Genomic DNA, 24,651 nt, shown 5'->3' with positions numbered 1-24,651 from the left:
CCCAAAGGATGTTTCACCTGCCCCTAGCATCCACACTGGTTGTCTAACACAAGACCATGTTGCCTCAAGCAGGGGCCAATATTTTTTCAAAAATTGGATAGAATCATGTAATTTTAGAGTTTGAAGGGACTCTGAGAGTCATCCAGCCCAGCCCCCAGAAATGCAGGAATATGCAGCTGCCCCATACGGGGATCAAACCTGCAACCTTGGCGTTAGCACCACACTAACAAACTGAGCCACCCAGGCCACGTGTTGAGATGCCTCCGTTGCAGGGGAGTGGACTAGATGCCGTTGGGTCCTATTCAACTCCACAATTCTAAGATTAGCCCATAAGGCAACTTTTCCAACTTTGCATCTCCACTAGTTGACAAACTCAGGCGACTATTAAGCAGTGGAGGGACAAAGGATGATCTAATGTAGCCTTCCCCAATCTGGTGCCAATAACCAGGGGTTATGGGAGTTGTAGTAGTGACACCTGGTGTCCACAGTATTTTCAGCTTTTTAAGAAGTGTATTCTTTGGGGGGGTGGAGGAAGAAATAACGACATTTATAATAATTTCACAGTGCTTATATTTAACATAATCACAGGTTGTTTACCACAAGTTATCTCCCACCTTGCATATTTTTTTTTTTAAAAAAAACACTCATACAAAACATAGAAGGTTAACAACAACAAAAAGAGACCAAAATTGTATTATGTTGGAGTAATTAAAACTGGAGCATTCCTAACAGTCCTGAGGGTAATTATTCCAGTACTCAGTGCACAGTTGGGATGCAGGAACGGGTGGAGATAATCAAAGACATGTCTGCATTTAAACAGGTACTGGAGGGAAGTAGGGATCATTGTAAGATGATGTACTTTGTACATAGGAAGACCTTGCCACAAATTCAGCAGTATTGTGTAATTTATCATTAAGCTGAAGACCTGTAGGGAGACAGTTTGTATCCCGTGGAACAGAACAATGGTAAACATTCCAGAGGCCAAAGATTAACAGCTTAATGTCAAAGACTTTAAAAGGTGTTACTTTGATCCAAGATATGCAATGTTTCCCATTTTTTTAAAGGTCCTGTACATTTTTAATAATAAAATGAAATATATGTGCAAAATATTTACAGTCTTCCCTGTTACAAATTCTGGTTCCCAGGAGCAGCTGATGTTTTTTTTTAAAAAACCTCAAGAAGAAAAATACATGAGGAGTTAGAAAATGTAGACTGCTATTAAACAGAGGACAACTGCTGTGATAAGTTTGCTATTCCTCATTTAAAAAAACCCCAGAGGCAGCAGCAGCTGAAGTGCAGGTCACAAGTCTTCTTCGCGTATTTTCTCAAACACACAGTCATCCTCATTTGGTCTACTAGCGTTCGGTTTTTTTCTTGGCTTAAAACCAGAATGAAATATCTGCACAGAATCAAATACAGGATATGTTAAACCAAGAGATCAAAAAAACCTCTAGTCAATAATACATGAAACACACACCAGTAGAACACCACCTAATTGTGTGTTGGGGAATACCACCAGCAGCTATGCTAATGATACATAACAGGAAAGAAAGATTTGTGAAAGCCAGCAACTATCAAGGTTTTCGATCCTGCTTTCTCCAACCTAGTGCCTGCAGATGTTTTGGCAGCCTATACTGGCTGGGGCAGATGTGAGTCATGGTCCAAAACATCTGGAGGGCACCAGGTTGCAGAAGGCAGTTATAATACCGCAGCAATTGTATTGAAGCGACATAAGCAGTGGCAGCCTCTATGACACAGTGATAATAACTGTTTATATAGCCCTATGACGTGAAGCACACTTCCAATAATAAGCTCCGTAATCCTCACAACCACCAGGAAAGGCATGTCAGTGTCACCATCCCCTTATTACAGATTGTGTGTGTGTGGCAAGGTTAGGAGGAGAGAACAGCAACTTGCATTAAGGATCCTAGTCATCTCCTTTCCCGTCCCAGCCCCTCTCAGGTCTCCACCCAAGTTAATGTCATTTAATTCACAAACCTGACTTGGATGGATGCTTGGTTTCTTAGCTTTACCTGGTTCAGGAAGTTCAATCCGCTAAAACAGATTGATAAAATGTAAAGATCACTGCTAGGCAGAAAGATAAACACACAGAGGCAGGCAACATGTAACTCAAGTGTATTCACACAGGGGAGACACTGGCAAATGCACTATAGTATCAGCAATTTTAACCACATTTCTCTTTGACCTTGTGAACATGATTTCCATTGATATCAAGCACCAGTGGCATTTATATGTGGAGAAGTGAATGAAAGCAATGGGTTTGTTTTTTGGTCTTTTCCTTTAAGCAATGAACCAATTTCTGTGGTGAGCCTAGAATCTACAGATACCAGACAATACTCACCCCTACTGAAAAAGAAATCATTGCTAAAGTTGCCCTGAATATGATTTATGAACCTTACCCAAGAGGATGTGTCGTTCTATAGGTTGATGATCAAATGTTGAGCAAACTTCCCTCTCACTAGGTTCCTTGGCCTCCCATTTACAAAATGGAAAGTATGCATCTTGATTCCATATGCATGTTTACTTGGAAGTACTTTCTAGTTCCATTGAACTCAGTAGGATTTGCTCTTAAGCCTGTATATGATTTCAGCCATAGGGTGGGTCAAGCGAGAATCTCTGGAGCCAGTATTGCCCACTGAGGCTGGCAAGACAAAAGGCAGGGGGACCAACAGCAGACCCAAGCCAACAACAGGCAGAGCAACTTTATGATTGGCTGTAAGTAAGGCTGGTAGGGGCTGGCTGAGTTTGGTGAGGCAATGTCCCAGTTGCTCTAATCACCCGGCCTCCACCGTGCAGGAGCAATGGAGCCAAGAACCCCACACCAACAGTCAGGCAAACGCGATTGTCAAACTTTGCTCACCATTTCTTGATCACCTTTGGTTGCTGTCATCAGCTGCTCCGATATTATCTTTTTTAAGCAGCTGCTTAGGAGAAATGCCTAGACGTGGGATAAATATTACATTTTGATTTTAAGTAACAAAATACTTTATATGCAGAATTGCTGCTTTCCGGAGTACATCAGCTTTGCTCTGTGGTTCGAATGTTTTTTTACCCCCAGCTTAATCTATCCGATTGCAGTCCACTAGCCATATCATTCAATTTACTCAGGACTTACATATGAAAGTAAACCTGAAGAAGCCTTTCCTGATGTGAACCTAAACATATAACAGTAACACCTGGGGGAATATTGTCTCTTGTGAACTGTCATACATAGGTAACAGATATAAGGCAACTTCTTTTCCTTTATATTTAATACTAGGTGGAAGAAAGCAGGGGGATGAACACAGCCTAGCTGTAAAAGCACATCCTTCGCATCTATAGTGTCCCAACTTCAACCCCTGACATTAGCAAAATGAAGGAAGATGTCCGGGGAAGGCCTTGTTGAGCTGTTGCCTGCAAGGGTTAGGGTCAGGGATTGGGGAACTTCTGGCCCACAGACCTAATTAGGCCTTATACGAGTACCAATTTGCCCTGTAAGGCTATTATTACCCACAAACCACACCCACCTGCCATACCTGATGTCATATGTGAAGCCAGGTGTGAGGGAGGTATGGATATGGCTACAAATAAATGGCCAGGAGCTTGAAGTGGGCTCCAGATTATTCCACTGCAAGCAGGGCAATCTGGGATCAGATGGACTAGGGATTTCCTCCATTGGGAATTGCACCTTCAAAGAAGGTCTCTAACTGCTAAAAAATGATCCCTTCTGAACTTTGGTGCTGCCATTTCAGCAGACACACAGTACATGGTTTTTCACTCTTCAGGCTTCCCCTTTTATGTACTTTATGTACATTACATTTGTATTATGTAATACAAACCTGCTTTGTGTTAAAGGCAATCCATCTCCAGGTGTCAGAATCGTTGTACTCAAACCTGAGCTCCAGGAACTGGTCAAGGCCTTGGCCTGTAACAGATCCCTAAGTAGTTTTAAAAAAACGATGCAGTAATATTAGTCAAGAGGTCCTCCAGTCTATACTGATGCCTAGTCACTACACTACACTAGTATTCAGAGTATATTTCCAATGGTTTTTTTAAAGAGAAGACTAACTAAAATTGTTGTATGCAAGTTAGAAATGCCCACTAACTTCAATGGGTTCACTCTCAGCAGAACTTTCATCCCTCGTTTTCTATATGCAGCTATCGCTTTCTCCTAGGTCAGAGGAGAGTGTTTAGAGGAATCTGAGGTGAGGCAAGACTGCAGAAGTATCAACTTAGTCTACCGTTGATGATATTTGGAACACAGAATGTTAACAATGAACAACTTCTTCCTAACATGTGTATATGCAGCAAGAAAGGCGCATAAAGGCAATCTAAACTAAGAATTTGTGTTATTGCTTACAAGGCAGGCCCTCTCATTTAGGAATTTTTTTTCTTATGAGACTCAATTTTAAAGGAAATCTAGTACAAGAAAGTTAGCATTAAACAATGTGGTTAAGTCGTGAAGTTGCTCACAAGGTACTTACTAGAAATGTGACCTGCCAGCACCTCACCCTGTTGATCTTGAAGCTGACCTCTTTGATCTGGTTGCTAGGCAACTTTATGCAGCAGCTAATCTCATTATTCCCCACATGAATAGCAGCAGTACAGCCTGCTTCAGGATAGTCACAGGAGCAAGGAGCGAGCTTAATGTATCCGTAGTGCTGGACCTCCCGAGCCAGCTCTAAAAACTGTGCAAGAGAAACAGAAACTGGAGGACAACAGTGGGTTATATACTGTACCACATGATGCAGGAAGGTACTGAGGGCTAGCAACTTCAGCAAGGGACCGAAAGCCAAGGACTCTGCTGTTATCTGGATAAGCCCCCACCCCCTCAAACATACTGTGGGCCACGTCTCACATATAAAATCCATGCAGGAATTATCCCAGTGCTCATTTGAGAATATACATGTCAATGTCAGGTGGGGATGATTAACACACTGGGGAAAATGTGTATGGCAGTGCAGATGGAATACCCGACACTATTAGCTTTTATCAGTAATTCCTTTCCAAAGTCTTCGGGCACAGCAGTAGCTTAAAGAAACTGGAACATGAGAAGAAAGGCAGAACTCAACACTGTTGTTCTGCTAGCACTATGGAACTTCTGCAGCCAGCTGTGCACCCTCAAAATCTGCTCCAGGGGGTTGGAAGATCCCCCAGAGCGCATTTTGAGGTGCACAGGGAGAAGAAGAGGAAGGGGAAGTCCACTTGTGCGAGAAAAATTCCACATGAGCAGTGTTGATTGCAGCAAGTCTCGAGGCCTCATCCATTTAAATCTGGAGCACTCTATAGGAGTTGTTCTAATCTTGTACCAAGTGATCTGCAGGCTATACTCCTGCTTTGCATGTCTAGAAGTTTGTCATTGTACAAATGCTACAGGAAATTCTGCAAAACTGAATTATTATTTCTCTGTTGCCTCTCTTTGTATGCTTATAACAAACTGCATTTTCACCCATGAAATAATTTAATACCGCAGCAGGCATTCTGTCTATGGAGGTAGAGCTGGAGGTGCTAATATAGAGTATTCTGGGGTTGAAAGATCAGAAGGGAAGGGAGAAGGGGTTTGGGTCTCTAGGTCTGCTCTTTCCCCTCTCTAAGCCAATCTCACATTTCATCTCCTGGCTCTGCAGGAAGAGCTTAAAGGAAAAGCCAGATGGGTAGAAGCTGGTCTGGGTTTGCCAGAGAGCAACCTTTGCAATAGCTTTGATGCAGGCAAGAGAGCTCATCTTCCTTCCTTCCCTCCTAACACATGATTTGTAGCATGCATGGGAAGTTAATGCTCATCCAAACTTTAGATGGGCCTCAGCTAATTTTCACGAACAACGTCAGCAGAATCTAACACACCTGGACAAATTTTGTGAAATGGGGACTAATTTTTTGTGCAGCTGGGCTTAGATTAATAGAAAGAGAGTTTCCCATCCTCATCTCTCCCTGAGACCCCTGACAAACCGCTCTGTTGGGGTTCAGTTGAGCAAACTGGGGTGGGATGGGACACAAGGAGAGGACAGAAGATTCTTCTGCTTACAAAATAAAATAAAAAATCCTTGGCAGATCTGAAGAACACAGCAAGCCTTTATAAGCAGATGCTCTCTCTGGTGTCTTTGCATCACAGCATGCACACTGAAAAGGTTAAAACACTGTGTTACCTTCATTTTGTTAGGTGCTTTCTGTAGCATTTGAAGCTTCTGCATCTGTCCATCTGTAGGCTTGATCCAGTTCTTCTCCATTTCCTGCAGAACCTTAAAAAGAGAAAAAAGGTATGTATTAAAGTCCCCGATGCATTGTTCTCCCTGACTTAAGAGTCCAGCAGCCAAACCACCAGACCAATGAGCTCCTCAAATTGCCTGTCCTGCTGATCCATGTGGGATCAGGTCCCTCTGACATGGCAGAAGGGGAACAGGAATGGTGGAGAACAGTTCTCTGAAGCAGCACAATCAACATGACTTTGCAAAGAAATTGTGGCAATAGCAGCCTGCAACACTAGAGTCCCACCATGCCCACCAGGTACTACTAGGCTGCAAGCAGCTACCCAGTTGCTAGTTCAACTGTCTGCATTACTGCAGCTCAAATAGCTCTCATGATAGAACTGTGATATTAAAAAAAACAGCTGTAACATGCATTGCAATAATAGGGAGCCAAGCACCAATTTATTTAATTTCAACCCAACATGGTGGCATATCATGATCTCACACAACTATTAAGCAAGCATTTAGGATGGTGCTAAAAACCCTTACCTTTTTTGGGGGGGGGGGCAAGTATTAGAGTGCTAATCTCTAAACCAGTTACTGCTAGATTACCCATTTCCTCCCTTCCCCACATTATGGGCAGAACTTGAAATGACCTGTGGCAAAGTTCACTTGGGCTTAAGCCATAGATGATGGCAGCAGATTCAGCTGATGCTTAAACTCAGATCTGTGACAACTGTATGATTTTAAACAACAAACGGGGTACACACAGGTGATGAGTGGTTCAAGTCTTCCACCACTCACTGCTTATCTCCCTGAGGTTGCTCTCCTCATGAGCAATGGGCTGTAGCTCAGTGGTAGAGCACATGTTTTGCATGCCAAAGGTCATGGGTTCAATCCACAGTGTTCTCCAGGCAGGGCTATGGTGAATTCCTGCCTGAAAACCTTAGAGCAGCTGCCAGTCAGTGTTGGCCATGCTGAGCTAGATGGACTTGGTAGAAGGAAGTTTCTTAAATTCCTACATTTCCTCCCAGCTAAGCTCATGTCGGTTTCAGTAAAATCCTAATGCCTGGGAGGGAGAGAAAGAAGCCACAAGTAAGTAATCTTTTGCTATGAACAACCCCCTGTGATGTGTTTTAAACCCAGATCTATCACTCTTACATCTAGTTGGGCCAGCCTACTCTTTGGGAACACCTATTTGTTATTATACATCAGGTAGTGTTGATGGATGGGAATTAAGAAGCTCTGCTTGTTCATGAACGCCTACTTTTAAACACAAGAAGTCAGTTTCTTTTCATAATAGTATTTCAGGAGTAGTGCTTTTCTAGAAGGAACTCACCTGCACATGAAAAAAACCTTACCTGTATATAAAGTAAGTTCACTGAAGTTCTGCAATTCATAAGCATTTTATCAAGGGATGGGTCCATGTACCTGTCCAACAGGGAGAGGGAAATGGAAAGTTTAAACGAAACAAAGCCACTGATCCAGTGAAATATCTACAATGAGAGCTACTACTGAAATACTGTATTTCTGCCCTTCCTCCAGCATATATATACATTTTAATGCATCTTGCTAAATCCGCTTCTTCATCTTCCTTGCTTACCACTTTCTGATCCCAATCTTACAAGGCGATTCTTTCATGCTCTGAAGACTCACATAGGGAAGTTCAAATTCTGCCAGTTTTTTCAATACTAGAGGTGAGGGGGAAGAAGGGGGAAGGTAATTTTTGAAAAAAGTTGACTTTTTAAATATACATCTTTTAAAGCACACATTTGTCTCCTTCATGCAATGCATTTTAATATGTGCTTGCGAAACACATAACTTGTGAAGTAACCCCAACCTCTTCCAACTTAAAAAGGAGAGAAATAAAAGGGATATTTTTCCAGCAAAAGCAAACCAAAAGTTCTTGCATTTTTATGATATGATAAAAGGTTTCTCTCCATGCAACATATAGGCTTTGCTTTAGGTTTTAAAGTCAACCAAAAACAAAGAGGAAAAACCAGAGTTCAGCGAAAACGTTGCTTCTACACAGCCGTCACCCATAAAGCTTTCCCACATTGCACAAATAGAAAGGAATGTGAATGCAATGTCTAGTATACCAAACAATGCACCTCTTACCAGACAGCTCCCCATTGTTGTGATCTTGAATAAGAAACAAGCTGAAATAGCCTATTAATTCTCTTGAAAGCTCAATCTTGTACGATACAACCTGGAAGGGGGGTGGGGAGAAAAGAGAGGTACTTTCCCATTAAGATTACGAATGAGTCACGTTGTTTAAGACAATATTTTGAAATGGCTTTTGTATCAGGGTGGATTAGAAAAATGCAACCAATAAATCTGTTTCTGTTTCCCCACAGAGGTTTAGAGAGATGAAATAGAAATATTGCAAGTTTTCACATTCTTCATAACCGTTCATCATGAAAAATGAGTTTTAAAAGGCTCTTACATAACTGCCACACTGATTCTATCTATGGGTATTGTTTGTACTGGTTCTTTCTGCCAGAAATCACTGGTTCAGTCCAAATTGCTCCATTTCGTTTGGGCTTGGCCACCAAGAAATGTGTCTTTTTAAGCTAGTACTTTGCTTGAGATATCTGGACAGACACAACAGCAACATATTGCTTAACATGCTTGTGAATTGGTCCATATGAGATACTGTAAAGAACATTTAAAAATTACTTGCCTCTAGCACTCTTTCAGCGGTATCCGATGTCTGAATATCAATTCTGAGATACCGTCCATCAGCAAGATAAACATCCAGAAAAGATTGTTGGGTTTGAATTTTAAATGTATCCTGCAAGACATGAAAACATGGGATTGGAGTGCCTATATATGTGGTCCTTGCATCTGAAAGCAAAGATTTCAGCTTCTTCACTGCAGGAAAAAAATACGGTGGATCGTTAAGCAAACTAGGTCAGAAATGGATGGTCAGTGGTCAGGGCTGAAGGGAGTTGTAGTCCAAAATATCTGAAGGGCAACATGTTTTCTATCCCTGTTTTTGATCCCCAAAATAGTAAAAATGGGCAGCTGGCTTTGGTAAGATTAAAAAAGCAGATGTTGAAGTCTGTAGCACTTAGTTGATTGATTATGTAAAATTGATTTTTTTGATCAATTAAAGAAGTGCACCAATTAAACTGTTTATTTTTAATCTAAATGCTTATAGATCCAAGTCCTTCTGAGAACAGAAGGAATACCTCTCGTGTTATGGTCCACTGTGACACAGCAATGCAAGCATCTGAAAAACACTATTTTCTTCTGAATTGCAGCTGCTTATATACAAGTTTATGCAGATTTGATTAATTATAACTAATTGATTAAAGTTATACCTTAAATCAAGCGACAGTGCTGCAATAAAATATAGTTGTGGACCCTCGGCATTTAGTTACAAACACACACACAAACTTCTTATCTCTCTTCATGATGAGAAGAAGCAACAACTATTTTTAGAACTAATTATGAGCATTAAGGAGTGAAAGGTGGCAGCTTCTCCTTCATCTATCTCATTGCTTTCAAAGTAGTTTACTTTCTACAAGATGTACTTTGGATTACAGCCTTAGTCTGTACCAAAGCGTTGTATCTAATGCTAGTCCTATTCAGGTCTAGCCAACAAGATGGCATCATCACGACCCTCACGCATCCATTAAACAAGCATTTAGCACACTGCTAAAAAAGAACCTTACTTTTTTGCAATGTTAAGAGTGTTAATCTCCAAGCCAGTTACTGCTGGATTATTCATTTTCCCCTTCTCCCCATTATGGGCAGAACTTGAATTAACCTGTCGCAAAGTGCACTTGGGGTTAAACCAGAAATGATGACAGCAGATTCAGTTGATGCTTAAACTCAGAACTGTGACAATGGTGTCCAATTTCTAACAAAAATGGGGTCTGAGTCTTCCACCATCCACTGCTTATCTCCCTGGGTTTGCTCTGCTCATGGGGAATGTGCTGTAGCTTAGTGGTAGAGCACATGATTTGCATGCAAAATGCCATGAATTCAATCCAACGCATGTGTTTATAGAACATGAGACTCTTAATCTCTGGGTTGTGGGTCTGAGCCCCACACTGGGCAAAAGAGTCCTATGTTGCAGGACGTTGGGCTAGAGCCCTGTTTCACTGCCAAAGATGTCCTCAACCCATACAGAGTGGGCACGTGAAATGAGGAACGCTTGAATCTGTGTTGCCATGCTCACAGCCTATTTCACCAGCAAACCTCTTCACTGTGCTTAGAATATCACAGTATATTCCTGTTTCGCCCTTCCACTACACCATCAAATTCACACCAAATAGTCACTTCTACTGTACAGTCTCACTTGCAAGGATTTTTCATATAAGTGTTAATACTGAAAAATCCTAGGAGGGAAATCACGTGCTAAATATCGCCACTACATTTATGCAGCAACTTAAAACAAATAAATTAGAGGATGTTCTCAGGTCATGCTGTACCAGTAGAAATTCTACAGAGGGGAGGAAAAGGTTTGCTCAGCCGTTTTACAGCTCCTCTTGTTTACAGGCCATTGCAGAAAGGCCCTAGATCCTCTATAAAATGTTTTGCAAGAAAACAGCACCCAGTATCAGAACATCTCTATTAAAAGCTATTTGCTTAGAATCTTTCATGCTTGGACAATGTTTATTTAGCCTTCAATTGCTGTTTTATAAATGCACTTACAAGTACATAGTGAAATACAATGGACACTTGCTGTTTACACATAATTTATGATCCTTCCCATAAATCATCTCTCCTATTGAAAAAATGACATATTGAGATTTAGGCTATGTGTTTGGCATCATAATGCAGCACCAGCTAACCCACAGACATTTGGTGGAAGGAATGCTAACTAGGCATTCTATTGCATGGCTCTTCTCATGTACGGATCACATTCCTGGACAAAAGCTCTGGGTTGGGCATGCGAACAGCTTGAGTAAAGTACAATCTGACATTATTTGTGATGTTCATGAAGTACCGTATTTTTCGCACCATAGGACGCACCGGACAATAGGACGCACTTTGTTTTAGAGGGGGGAGAACAAGAAAAAAAATTTTCCCCCTCTCTGCCCAGCCACCCTTCAGTGAAGCAGCAGGAGGCGCTGCACAGAGAGGGGGAGAACTTTCCCCCTCTTGTTTTCCCGCTCTAAAACAAGGTGCCGTTTAAGGTGCGTTCAGGCGGCTACCTTGGAAGCCTGGAGAGCGAGAGGGGTCGGTGTGCACTGACCCCTCTCGCTCTCCAGGCTTCAGGTTCCTTTCGACCTGCTCTTTGGGGCTGGCGGGGGGAAGCCCACCACCAGCCCCAAAGAGCAGGTCAGGGAGCAGCAGAAAGGCGCAGCGGAGAGGCTCCTGCCATAGCCACGCGTCACCTCTCCAGCCGGGAGAGGGTCGCAGGGCTATGGCTTCTTTAGCCCCGCGAGTGCTCTCCCGGCTGCAGAGGTGACGCGCGGCTATAGAGGCTCCTGCCATAGCCGCGCGTCACCTCTCCAGCTGGGAGAGGGTCGCGGGGTGCTTCTTTAGCCCCGCGAGTGCTCTCCCGGCTGGAGAGGTGACGCGCGGCTATAGAGGCTCCTGCCATAGCCACGCGTCACCTCTCCAGCTGGGAGAGGGTCGCGGGGTGCTTCTTTAGCCCCGCGAGTGCTCTCCCGGCTGGAGAGGTGACGCGCGGCTATAGAGGCTCCTGCCATAGCCGCGCGTCACCTCTCCAGCCGGGAGAGGGTCGCGGGGCTATGGCTTCTTTAGCCCCGCGCGCGCTGTCCCGGCTGCAGAGGTGACGCGGGGCTGTAGAGGCTCCTGCCATAGCCGCGTGTCACCTCTCCAGCCGGGAGAGGGTCGGGGGGGCTGCTTTAGCCCCGCGCGTGCTCTCCCGGCTGGGGAGGTGACGCGCGGCTATAGAGGCTCCTGCCATAGCCGCGCGTCACCTCTCCAGCCGGCAGAGGGTCGCGGGGCCCCCCCGCGCGCTCTCCCGGCTGGAGAGGTGACGCGCGGCTATGGCAGGAGCCTCAATAGCCGCGCGTAACCTCTGCAGCCGGGAGAGGGTCGCAGGGGGCTGCTTTAGCCCCGCGCGCGCACTCTCCCGGCTGGAGAGGTGACACAGGGCTGTAGAGGTTCCTGCTATAGCCGCACGTCACCTCTCCAGCCGGGAGAGGGTCGCGGGGCTATGGCATCTTCGCTCCATAGGATGCACACACATTTCCCCTTCATTTTTGAAGGGGAAAAAGTGCGTCCTATAGAGCGAAAAATACGGTACACAGAGAAATGAAAGTAGTAAAAACCTGAGAGTTACTTTATTTGGAAACCATATACAACATGGGTACACTGCGGCAGGCCTGAAATGTGCTACAGAATATTAAAGTGTGTTGGGGGGCGGGCGGGCTCCAGTACAAAACTGCTAAGCTGAAACCAATAATGAAATTTGATTCTGTTTGTTTGGACATGAACGAGGTAAGGACACTGTTTTCATCTCCTACTACATTTAATTAAATCTTAGGGGACTTAGGCTATCACTTATGTCATCAATTCAAGTGCATACCATAACTTTGGGTTTGTGCACTTATAGGAGATTAAATGACTGCCCCCTTAGAGCAGGAATGAGGAACTATGGATCTCCAGATGTTATTTGACTCCAAATCCCATCAGTCCTAGCCAACATGGCCTACGGTTAGGGATATAGTTGGTATTGTATTCCCAATGACATCTGGAGGGCTGCAGTTCTCTGTTATGCAACAAATGCATTTTAAAAAACAACCACCACCTGGCTTTTTGCAGTTTGGAAAGTGATGGGGAAATGCATTGAACGTACGGAATGAAAAAATTATTAACGAGAAGACATAAGGACAGCTTGCAAGCAAATTGGAATGAATGCTGAATGAAGAGTGGACATAATTTTAAGTTTTGTACAAGCAAACCAAGATGAATACTTAATAAGTAGGTGATCTGGAGCTGCCCTGAATATAACACTTCATGCATCCGATTGAAGTGGGCTCTAGTCCACGAAAGCTTATGCCATACTAATAAAACGAACTCTTGTCACATCATTTAAATGTCCTTGCTGTCTGTGTTACTTAAATGGTATGATTTTAACTGAAGGCCAGAAAATATTGATAAAATTAAAGGTAAAGGTAAAGGGACCCCTGACCATTAGGTCCAGTCGTGACCGACTCTGGGATTGCGGCACTCATCTGGCTTTATGGGCCGAGGGAGCCGGCGTACAGCTTCCAGGTCATGTGGCCAGCAGGACTAAGCCGCTTCTGGTGAACCAGAAGCAGTAAAGAAAAGGACACAAAATGAGAAAAAAGATAAGATTCTGGACAAAATAAAAGAATTAGAGAAGAAGTTAAGATTAAACCCGAAGTCACAGCCAACTCTGAGAGAAATCAAACTCTATCAAGCACAATATTCTAATTTGATAAATCAGGAAATAGAGTGGAAGGTCAAATTAATGAAACAAAAAACGTTTGAGTCGGCGAATAAATGTGGGAAACTGCTAGCTTGGCAGTTGAAGAGAAGACAAAGATTAAATACGGTTACAAATTTAGAGATTGAAGGAAGAAACATCCAGAATCCTGTGGACATTAGAAAGTGTTTCCAGAGATATTTTAAAAAATTATACACTCAAGGGCCGCAAGACGAGGCTGAGATTAAACAATTTTTGGCAAAAAATGGATTACCAAAATTGTCACAAGAAAATAAGACAATCTTGAACTGTAAAATAACACGACAAGAGATTGAACAGGCCATTCAGAACATGCAATTGGGCAAATCTCCAGGGCCAGATGGGCTGACCTCCAAGTACTATAAGACATTAAAAGATTACTTGATACAACCTTTGATGGAGGTCAGCAATGAAATTATGGAGGGGAAGAGGGCACCGGAGTCGTGGAAGGAAGCGTTTTTCACATTGATACCAAAGACGGAAGCTGAAAAGACACAACTTAAGAACTATCGTCCCATTTCTCTTTTAAATGTGGATTACAAAATATTTGCAGACATTTTGGCAAGTAGACTTAAAAAAGTTTTAAATGAAGTAATTCACAAGGACCAGGCAGGCTTTCTCCCAGGCAGACATTTGTTTGCTAACACAAGGAACATTATTGACATTTTGGAACTTTTGCAAACAGATATAAACACAAAAGCAGTTTTAATTTTTATAGACGCGGAGAAGGCCTTTGACAACATTTCCTGGAAATTTATGATGGGAAACTTAAAAGAAATGGGAGTGGGACGGGGTTTTGAGAATGGGATTGAGGCGATATATTCAGAGCAGAAAGCTAAACTGATAGTTAACAATGTGGTTACAGAGGAGTTTAAAATTGAAAAAGGAACACGACAAGGTTGCCCTATTTCCCCTTTGTTATTTATTTCGGTTCTGGAAGTGCTATTGAATATGATTAGAGGGGACCGGTTGGTGGAAGGAATTCAGGTCGGACAGAAACAATATAAATTAAAAGCCTTTGCAGATGACCTGGTTTTGACCCTGCAGGAGCCAGAGTCTAGTACGAAAAGAGTATTACAACTGATTCATGATTTTGGTCGGGTGGCGGGATTCAAATTAAATAAACAGAAAACTAAGGTTTTGGGGAAAAACCTGACAGATACAGAGTCAGAACGGTTTCAGAAAGAGACAGAACTTAATGTGGTTAAAAAAGTAAAATACCTAGGGGTAAACATAACAGCAAAAAATCTAAGTCTATTTAAGGACAACTATGAAAAGTGTTGGGCAGAAATTAAGAGAGATTTAGACAGTTGGACAAAATTGAAACTTTCTTTGTTAGGCCGAATTGCTGCTATCAAGATGAATGTATTGCCAAAGATGTTGTTTTTGTTTCAAACACTTCAGGTTTTGGATAAGACGGAGTGCTTTCAGAAGTGGCAGAGAGATATTTCTAAGTTTGTCTGGCAGGGCAAAAAGCCCAGAATTAAGTTTAAGATATTAACTGATGCGAAAGAAAGAGGGGGCTTTGCCCTGCCAGATCTAAAGTTGTATTATGAGGCCGCAGCGTTCTGCTGGCTAAAAGACTGGCTACTTCTTGAAGACACTGACGTGTTGGACTTGGAAGGGTTTAACAATACTTTTGGATGGCATGCATACTTATGGTACGACAAGGTTAAAGCAAATAAGGCCTTTAAGAACCATATTGTCAGAAAATCACTGTTTAATGTCTGGACAAAATATAAAGACTTGTTGGAAAACAAAACTCCAAGGTGGCTTTCACCTTTGGAAGCTAAGGCCCGAAAAAGACCCAATATGGAGGCTAAATGGCCAAAATATTGGGAAATACTAGAAAAAGATGGAGACAACTGGAAATTGCAGAGTTTGGAGAAAATGAAGGATAAAGTGCGAGACTGGTTACATTACGCTCAGATTAAAGAAGTCTTTAAAAATGACAAGAAACTAGGGTTCCAGGTGGAGAAATCGAAACTAGAAACAGAACTGTTAGAACCAAAGTCTAAGGTACTTTCAAGGATGTATAACTTGCTGTTAAAATGGAATACACAAGATGAAATGGTTAAATCGGCTATGATAAGGTGGGCGCAGGACATTGGGTATAATATCATGTTTGAGGACTGGGAAAGGTTGTGGAGTACTGGGTTGAATTTTACTGCATGTAATGCTTTGAAAGAAAATGTAATGAAAATGATATATAGATGGTATATGACCCCAGTCAAACTTGCAAAAATATACCACCTGTCTGATAATAAGTGTTGGAAATGTAAAAAGAGTGAAGGAACATTCTTCCACCTCTGGTGGACCTGCCCTAAAGTGAAGGCGTTCTGGGAAATGATTTATAATGAACTGAAAAAGGTATTTAAGTATACCTTCACAAAGAAACCAGAGGCCTTTCTTTTGGGTATTGTCGGCCAAGGGGTGGTAAAGAAGGACCGGACATTTTTTATGTATGCAACAACAGCAGCAAGGATACTTCTCGCAAAGCACTGGAAAACTCAAGATCTACCCACACTGGAAGAATGGCAGATGCAACTGATAGACTATATGGAACTGGCCGAGATGACCGGCAGAATTCGTGACCTGGGAGAAGAGAAGATGGAGGAGGACTGGAAGAAATTTAAGAATTATTTACAAAAACATTGTAATTTGAGTGAATGTTAAGCAGGATGCTAGATCATAAATAATTGAGCACCACTAACTTAGATGATTTAAGATAATAAGTGAGATTGAGAAAATATAAACCTTTTTGAGAATTATAAGATTATAAATACATAGATGGGATATAAGAATGCAAATAAGATAATAAATTGCTGGTAAAAAGTTATAATGATGAAAGTGGGAGCGGGAGATGTGAGGAAGTCCAAAGAAAATGTGAAATTATGTTAAGATATTTGTTATACTGTTCATTATATTTATTTTTATTGTAAACCCCAATAAATATATTTTTTTTTTAAAAAATAAGCCGCTTCTGGAGAACCAGAGCAGCGCACAGAAACACCGTTTACCTTCCCGTCGGAGCGGTACCTATTTATCTACTTGCACTTTGACGTGCTTTCGAACTGCTAGGTTGGCAGGAGCAGGGACTGAGCAACGGGAGCTCACTCCGTCGCGGGGATTCGAACTGCCGACCTAGGGTCCTAGGCTCTGTGGTTTAACCCACAGCGCCACCCACGTCCCACATTGATAGAATTACTGAAACTAAACTCTTCTATCATCATTCCAACCTTGCAAGGCCTTAGGACACTGCACCTCCATGATCATACACCATATTTACACTGTTTCTACTAAGGAGAATATAGGCAGAGAGGCTAGAAGTTCAAGTTGCAACACTCTGGAAGTACGTGCCAGACTGCAGCTGTCGCCACCATTACAAGATAAAGAGATGTTGACATTTTCACATCAACACACTTATCGTTTCTTGTCCCGACATAACCCAAAGCTATTTTCTTGAAGCTAAGTCCCAAGGAGCATGATTCTTTTTTTAAAAAGTGCTCAGAGAGTTTTCTGGGAATCGTGTAGTGACCGTAAATAAATAAATGCCGTATTTTTCGCTCTATAAGACGCACCCGACCATAAGACGCACCTAGTTTTTAGGGGAGGAAAACAAGAAATAAGAAGCCTCCTGAGCAAAGAGGGAGCGCTCCTCCCTCTTCGCTCAGGAGGCTTTGCAGGGCTATCCCTGAAGCCAGGAGAGAAAGCGGGATTGGTGCGCACCGATCCCACTTGCTCTCCTGGCTTCAGTGAAAGCAAGCCTCCTGGCTTTCCCCCGACCTCCCGCAAGAGCCACGTGCTCTTGGGGGCTTTTCTGGGAGGTGGGAGAAGGGATAGAGCCACGCGCTCTGTCCCTTCCCCCACCTCCCGCAAAAGCCAGGCATAGGTGTGCGAAGCCTCCGCAGGGCAGCAGGATGAAGACTCCCCACTGCCCTGCAGGGGCTTCACGCAGCTAAGCCAGAAGCTGGAACAGCTAGAGGGAGCGCTGCGCAGAGCGCCCTCTCGCTGTTCTGGCTTTTGGGATAGCCTGCATTCGCTCCATAAGACGCACACACATTTCCCCTTACTTTTTAGGAGGGGGAAGTGCGTCTTATAGAGAGAAAAATACGGTAGGTAAATAAATAAATAAATAAATAAATAACATAAGCAAACCCTTTTGGCACACTTTAAAAAAAACAACCAAAAACAGTAGGGGCATGAGAATAGCATTAGCTTTTAAACAGATCAGCTTATATCAAATTGCAACTATTGCCAACTTGGTAGCTAATGCAGCAAAGTAGGCAAAGTTAAGCAGTAAGGATCTATTTATCCTGCACACTAATATCAAACTCCAAGTGCAGGCCAAAACACCGCCATCCAAGCATGAGGAGCAGGCGGGAGCAGCCTTGAGGGAACCCTTAAGGTTTGCAGAAGTACCAAAAAAAAAAAAAAAAAAGTGGGGGGGGGGAAGTGGGGGGTGGGCCCTAAGGGGAAGGGGGTGGAACCAAAACATTGCAAGGAGAACTGAGCATGCTCATTGGGCATGGAATGGTGCCAATTGTTGGAAGGGGGAAGGAGAGGAAGGAAAACTCAGAGGGAAGGACAAAGGGAACGGAGTCCCCAGGATATGGTCATGGCTTCCTAACAAAGAGAAGCTCACACTATGGTATTTTGTCCCAGGGCCCATTTGTTACTTTCTAAAAACAAGCTTATTTTTCAGTCCGTTTTAAGACAGAATAAGGTGCAGGGAGCACAAGGCAAGCACTTTTTCCAATAGGTTTTCTGTGAAAGACTAGAGCTTACCTGCTGCAGTTTCCTAAAGAAACTAATAAAGACATCGCTGTTCGTAATACTAGGATCAATCGACACTGAAAAACAAAAGGACAAAAATCAGGACTGACAGCTTAAAGGATTATCTATATATGTAAGCTTTCAGTCATTTTATGACTGAAAGGGAAACTAACAATATAGAAGAAAGTACATGCATATTCAAGACAAACATGGTAGAAAATAATTATTAAGTTTGTATAATTGAATGTGGATTTTTTTTAATAGCACATTGGAGGATCCAGAAAGCATTGTGTAGAGTGGCTTTCAGGAGTAATGATCATCACATTTCATAAGCTCCTGATGAGAAGTCTTATAAATCAATATACACAGTGATGCTTTAGATGACCACATTTTCTCCTCACCCTTTCATTTATGCCACCTTGAGCTCCTTGGAGAAAACCCAATACATAAATTAAATCTGTTTTCCTGAATCCTTACTTAACTGATGACTATAATGGGTGAGGAAAAAACAGGGGGATCTTCTTTCTTGTGCACCGCATCAGATGCAACTCATTTTATACATACATACATACATACATACATACATACATATATAACAATTTGAATTGTGGTGATGGTGCTTTTGGAAAGTTGGCCTGAAGGCCATTGGCTAATATGAGGAAATAACAGTACTGTGCAGCCTTTATTTAGTGGAGGTTTTACAGAACAAGATAGAGCAGCATCTGTAATAAATAGTTTGGGGCTAAATAAACATGCTCAGCCCATGAGAACAGATGAGATACCATCTAACAGTTTCTGATCCAATGAAATCATGCATAAAATTTACATTTGCACCATGTGTCATGAACCACTATTGACACGTGTGTGTGTGTGTGTGTGTGTATTAAGGATTTGCTGTACCATTCTGTAGATATTGTTCAAGTTGAGCTCTCCTTTCATCAGCCATTGACTTCGTCATTGCGAGGTAGAATTTTGGAGGGAACGCAGGCACACCTTTCCCAAAGACCCGCCTTAACTGAAAAGACAGGGCAACTGGATAGAGCACTTTACTCGTTAGAGACAAGAAGGACAGACTTGCTGGACTGGAAGAGCAAAGCAATTCTTATATTCTTGAAATACAAGGGGCTGTACATCCCCTATTGTCAACCTAAATGTTCCTGTGAATCTGGAGAGGTAGAATCAACAACTCATCTTCTTACGCGTTCCTCTTTTTATCATGATATATGTACGATTTTTACTGAACCCTTTTAATGGAAATCTCCAGGATAATCAGATGCATTTCATGTTTTCTTTCTTCCTTTCAGTTCAGAATACATCCAACTCTTACAGGGTGGCTTAATAATGAGCTGCTGCGTGTAAAACTTGTCAGGGACTACTAATTTTAGTAAAATTGTAACTTATGCCTGGTTTACCATACACTTACTAGTAATTCACTGTTATGGTTCTCCATTTCAATCAATCAATATCAGTTTACTGTTCTAGCCAAAGGCCATAACAACCCCTTAGCAACCGTACCAATTAAAACAATACAGATCATAATATGACCCAACATCCATGATGCAAGAGAGGTTGCCAGAAACACCAAGGAATGCAATTCCAGCTTGATTTCAAGTTAAACCTCCAAATCACAACAATTTATAGTGATTTTATCTAACTCCTTTTTCCTGATTTTTTTTGTTTGTTTTTGCAACCAGTGTATAGAGGGCCACTCTGGAAGCTTTTACTAGAGGCAGAGTATAACAGCAGCAGAATGCTGATGCCTCACATGGTTCAAATGGAAGAAGGCTGTTGTAATAATGTTCATGGACATGATGCAATATGGTTACCTGGATCTTTCTGAAGAGGGTACGCTAGGAATCTGTATCAGTGATAGCATCTTTCTGACAAGAACATTGAAGCTGGGTTCTGGTGGCTAACACAATCTGATTTTTCTGACAGATAAACACTGAGAGGCCATTGTCTCTCATGCCCAAGGAAGTTATTTGACATAGTTTATTTCATATTGCTTGTTACACAGTGTTCTCAACCTGTTAAAGGCACCTGAAAAATGAGAGAAACCTGTTCTTCTCAGTGTTACTCAGTTCTCCTTTCATAGCTTTTTGGATATTCACTAATGCCAGTTGGGATTAAAAGAAGAAACTTTAAGCCTTTAATGGGGAATCTGAGTAAGCAAAAAATCAGCAAGGAGGAACGAGAGAAAAAAGAAACTTTACTTCAACTCTACATGCCTTTCCCCCTTGCCTTTTTCCTTTGACTTTCCCTAAAACATATACCCGCCATCCTGACATTAAGCCTGAGACATCCACCACAGTTCAGTCCATGTTATGTCACTGAAGTCACTCTGGTCCAAACCCTGGACATATTGTGATGCATCCAATGTAAGTTCTACTCAAGAGTATACCCAATGAAGTTAATGGCTATGATTAGGTCCATTAATTTCTATGGATCTAATCTAAGTGGAACTTTCCTCTCCATCCTTACATTCTATTCAAAACCACCATGTCCCTAAGCTCTGCCAATATTTAGTCAGTTGAAGTAGGATGCTGCCTATTATCTTAAATTACAGTCATACCTTGGAAGTCGAACAGAATCCATTCCGGAAGTTCGTTCGACTTCCAAAACGTTCGGAAATCAAGGCGCAGGAAGCTCCTGCAGCCAATCGGAAGCCGCAGAACCCAAGTCAGACTTTCGGGTTCCAAAGAACGTTCGCAAACCAAAACTTCGGGGTTTGCGGCGTTCAGGAGCCAAAATGTTCAACTTACAAAGGTATGACTGTATATGTTTTGCTTTAGCTATAAATTAGCAAATATGTCCATATTGTTCCAGCCTCAGATATGTATTATGAATTATTATTTATATGCCACCTTTGGGGATATAGCCCAGACAAGTCATCTTGATTGTAATATTGCAATAAAGGCAATGGGCAGTATTCAACTAATGCATTCCGTCAGTGCAAGGATTTACACTTGTGCAATAGGCATTTCTCCTCCTCTCCCATTCCCACATGCACCCCACACCCTTTCCAGATCTGCTCCAGAGGCTTTGGGGAACCCCTAGAACAGGCTGGAGGGCACAGAAGGAGGATCTCTTAGCGCTACTTTGGATTCAACCCAATGACCCAAAATAATTAAAATTAACAATGGCAGAAATGATTAGCAAGACCCTTTAAAACAATGACAGAGAGTAATAAAGCAACTAAACAGAGCTATATTTTGGAACATATCTCTGTAGCTGTTTGTGTGAAAAGAAGTTATTAAAAAGAAAAACACACAAAGGACAATGCCCATTACATATCCATACCCTCTCACATAAACTACAGTAAGGTAGTTTATTCTTGCATATACCTCACTTATCTAAACCCTGAAAGTGATAACTCATTCATGTGTGTAAAAATTCAAATGGATATCAAGTGCTCTGAATAAAGGGAACATTTACATAGCTGCCTATCGAACCTAAACATTAGACCCATATGTTCCTAAATTTAGGTGACACTCTCCACTCACAAATCAATGAATGTCAGAGAACAGGGATGGGTGGAAGGCATATCATGATCTACTGGAAGATCTCTGGGTGATTTGTGGTAGACCTCAGTGATTTCTGACTCCCAATTGCGTAGCTATAGCAATAACAAAATGAACACTTTAAAAAAATTAAGTCTGCAGGAATGAACAAAACTTGGAATAACCAGGGATTGATTTTTACATGGGAAAACTGAGTGAATCTCAGTTCTGGAACTCAGAAAAAAACCCTGTACTCAGCAGTAGCTGAGAGGCACCATATTCTTTCGTTCTAAGTGCAAATCTTTTGTACCTTGCTCCAACTGACAGATCTCAGGACTCTAGTAAAATACAAAGTAGATTCAACAAGGGCTGGAGTCTGACCTTCCCCCGCTGTAGAATGTACCACACTTCCATGTAAAACATATCCTCCAAAATGTTTTCTGGCAGAACATGAAAAAGGAGCAGCGATAAGTGAAAGGGGAAGGTGACCAATGAACCGGAACATCTTACCTGTTCATTCCAGTGGTGCAGCTGACTGTAACGCACCTTGCAGAAAAGGAAGCCTTCAAGATACACAGAGTACAGCTGAAAATACACAGATTCTCTAAATAAATCCTCTTGGGAGAGTTAGGGGAATTTATCACTTCCTATTATCTGCATTTCAAACTTTCTTGCATAGAGCCCCACAATTCTTCTCACGCAGATCCTGCAAATTCCCCAAACCAGGGCATCCTCCTATATGAGGGCACACTCATCATGCCTCCTCACCCTACAATTAACTCACAATTCCCATCACACTGCTATTCATTCCCATGCCTTCCCCAAGTACATTTAAAGTACATTGCATCCCCCAAAGAACCCCTTAACAGACCCCCAAAGAACCCCTTAACAGACCTGCGTCCCCCAAAGAACCCCTTAACAGACCAGCAACATCAACCAACTACAGCTCCCAGGATTCTTTTGGGGGAAATAATGCACTTTGAGAGCGCATTAAAGGGTGTACAGTACATGCAGCTTTCTGCCTACCCTAGGCTTGCCAGATATTTCTTATTTGAAAAGACTGTCGCTCCAGATCATTTGATCATTTCGGGTATTGCAATGGGGTGCTTAATACGAATGAACAAGGGCAACCGTAATTTCTTCAAATATAGGGCGAGAATCTTTGCCGTTTACTTGAGAAGCAGGGCACAGCAGCAGCAGATTTCCCTTCTTTTGGCCATTGTATAGTCTGAGCCCCCCTCCTCCTCCTTCTTACACACACTCTTCCCCCAACCCCGTGAAACCACGTGCCAACCACATTCTCCTCTCTCAAATGCTCCTCGTTCCTGGCGCATCAGTACAAATCTGTGCCATCCAGGCACAGACCCCTCCAAATCTCGACTCCCGCAAAGCCCACCCTCCTTCCCTACAGACACTATTCAAGTTATTTGCCTCTGGCAAGCACTCCCCACTCCCCACCTCCCCATTCCTTTCACACAGAGGCTGTGCTTCCCACCCACCCCCACCCCACATGCCACGCAACCCTCCTCCTCCTCCTCCCCTCGCATACACACACGCCCCATTTCCCCCACCTCAGCTGCGCATAAAGCATCCCCCAAGCTCAGCGCCACACGACGCGGACGGATCCCTCAACCAATTGCCTGCAACGGGAAGCCAAATCCACGCTCTCCTTCCCTGTGGGAACCCCCCCCCCTTCCATCTCCCCTGCTCAGACCCTCCCCACCGCGCCCCACAACAAGCAGCCCTGGAGGGAAAGGCGAATGATGCAAGGCGGCTCTTAATCCGCGTCAGGTGCGCGCCTCTCGCCCTCCTGGGGTTGCGTCTCTTCAGCGCTGGGCAAAAAAAAAGGCGCGGCTCCTGCCAACTTGCGGGCAAAGTGGCGCTTGCAGCGTCTGGTGCAGACGCCTCGCTACTTCCACACACAGGCACAGGCGCGCGCCTCTCTCTAACCCGCCTTCCTCACCGCCAGCGCGGCTACTACGGTCGCCCTCCATCCCTCCCTCCCGCTTCCTCCTGGCTACTTCACCACATAGCGGCCGCCAAACTTCTCCAGCAGCTCTTCGGAGAGAGGGATGCTGAAGTGCATCTTCATGGTGGAGGCGGAGAGCAGGCGCGCGCGCCGCCTCGCCAGCCCAGACCCCGCCGCGTGCCTGGCCAGGCTGTGCTAATGGGGCAGGGCGGCCGCGGGAGCATTTGTTTTCCCCACGTGATGGCGGAGCCGGGACGCGGCTGTCTCCTCCCTCCGGAGGGTGGGGAGCAGCAGCAGGCCAGGCGAGGCGTAGCAACAGCAGCAGCAGGTGGAGGTCGAGGGGCGGCCGCGCCAGGGAAATCTCTTGGCTGGCTTGGCTTCCCTCCTTGAGAAAGACAAACCGGGTAGGGAGCCCTCACCATTACTCAAAAGGTGTATTTCCCACCATGTGGCAGATAAGGTACTACAGTACACGGTGTATATTGAATTTTAGGGGGGAAAAGGAGAGTAGCCTGAGCAAGTGATGCCCCCCTCCTTGCAGGGCCAGATTTAAGTTTGATGAGGTCCTAAGCTGCTGGTCAGAAGGTCAGTAGCCCTAAGCTACTTGCCCTAAGCTACTTGCCCTAAGCTATCAGAAGGTTGGCGGTTCGAATCCCCGCGATGGGGTGAGCTCCTGTTGCTCGGTTTCTGCTCCTGCCAACCTAGCAGTTCGAAAGCACGTCAAAGTGCAAGTAGATAAATAGGTACCGCTCCGGCAGGAAGGTAAACGGCGTTTCCATGCGCTGCTCTGGTTCGCCAGAAGCGGCT

The 24,651-nt window shown here is 43.4% G+C and overlaps 1 protein-coding gene across 2 annotated transcripts; it reads right to left on the bottom strand.

Moving 5' to 3' along the window:
• Window positions 1-552: 552 nt before the first annotated feature.
• Window positions 553-24,090, bottom strand: SNX31 (sorting nexin 31). 2 transcript variants are annotated; one of them, XM_081015261.1, is made up of 14 exons: window positions 23,902-24,090; window positions 22,386-22,460; window positions 19,276-19,390; window positions 18,388-18,452; window positions 8,866-8,976; window positions 8,301-8,391; window positions 7,786-7,873; window positions 7,544-7,613; window positions 6,144-6,236; window positions 4,485-4,688; window positions 3,840-3,938; window positions 2,882-2,959; window positions 1,999-2,055; window positions 553-1,399 (listed from the first exon to the last, which is right to left on the bottom strand). In XM_081015261.1, exons 1-14 carry the CDS (start codon window positions 23,965-23,967, stop codon window positions 1,301-1,303), a joined length of 1,311 nt encoding a protein of 436 aa, XP_080871387.1. In that variant the 5' UTR covers window positions 23,968-24,090; the 3' UTR covers window positions 553-1,300. The 2 variants fall into 2 exon arrangements, with proteins under 2 accessions (XP_080871387.1, XP_080871388.1); XM_081015262.1 differs by lacking the exon at window positions 23,902-24,090 and adding an exon at window positions 23,447-23,608.
• Window positions 24,091-24,651: the final 561 nt, after the last annotated feature.

This window comes from Podarcis pityusensis (assembly GCF_964106645.2).
Source record: "Podarcis pityusensis genome assembly, chromosome: 7".
Classification (NCBI taxonomy): domain Eukaryota; kingdom Metazoa; phylum Chordata; class Lepidosauria; order Squamata; family Lacertidae; genus Podarcis; species Podarcis pityusensis.
The sequence above is the reverse complement of the archived record's forward strand: the minus strand, read 5'-3'. Positions and strand labels throughout refer to the sequence as shown.

Excerpts from the sequence above, each read along its gene's own strand:
- SNX31 (XM_081015261.1), bottom strand. The coding sequence starts at position 23,967 with ATGAAGATGCACTTCAGCATCCCTCTCTCCGAAGAGCTGCTGGAGAAG. Across the intron at positions 7,614-7,785 it reads AAGATTGGGATCAGAAAGTG|GTACATGGACCCATCCCTTG; the intron begins GTAAGCAAGGAA and ends CCTGTTGGACAG. Across the intron at positions 3,939-4,484 it reads GCTGGCAGGTCACATTTCTA|GGATCTGTTACAGGCCAAGG; the intron begins GTAAGTACCTTG and ends AAAACTACTTAG.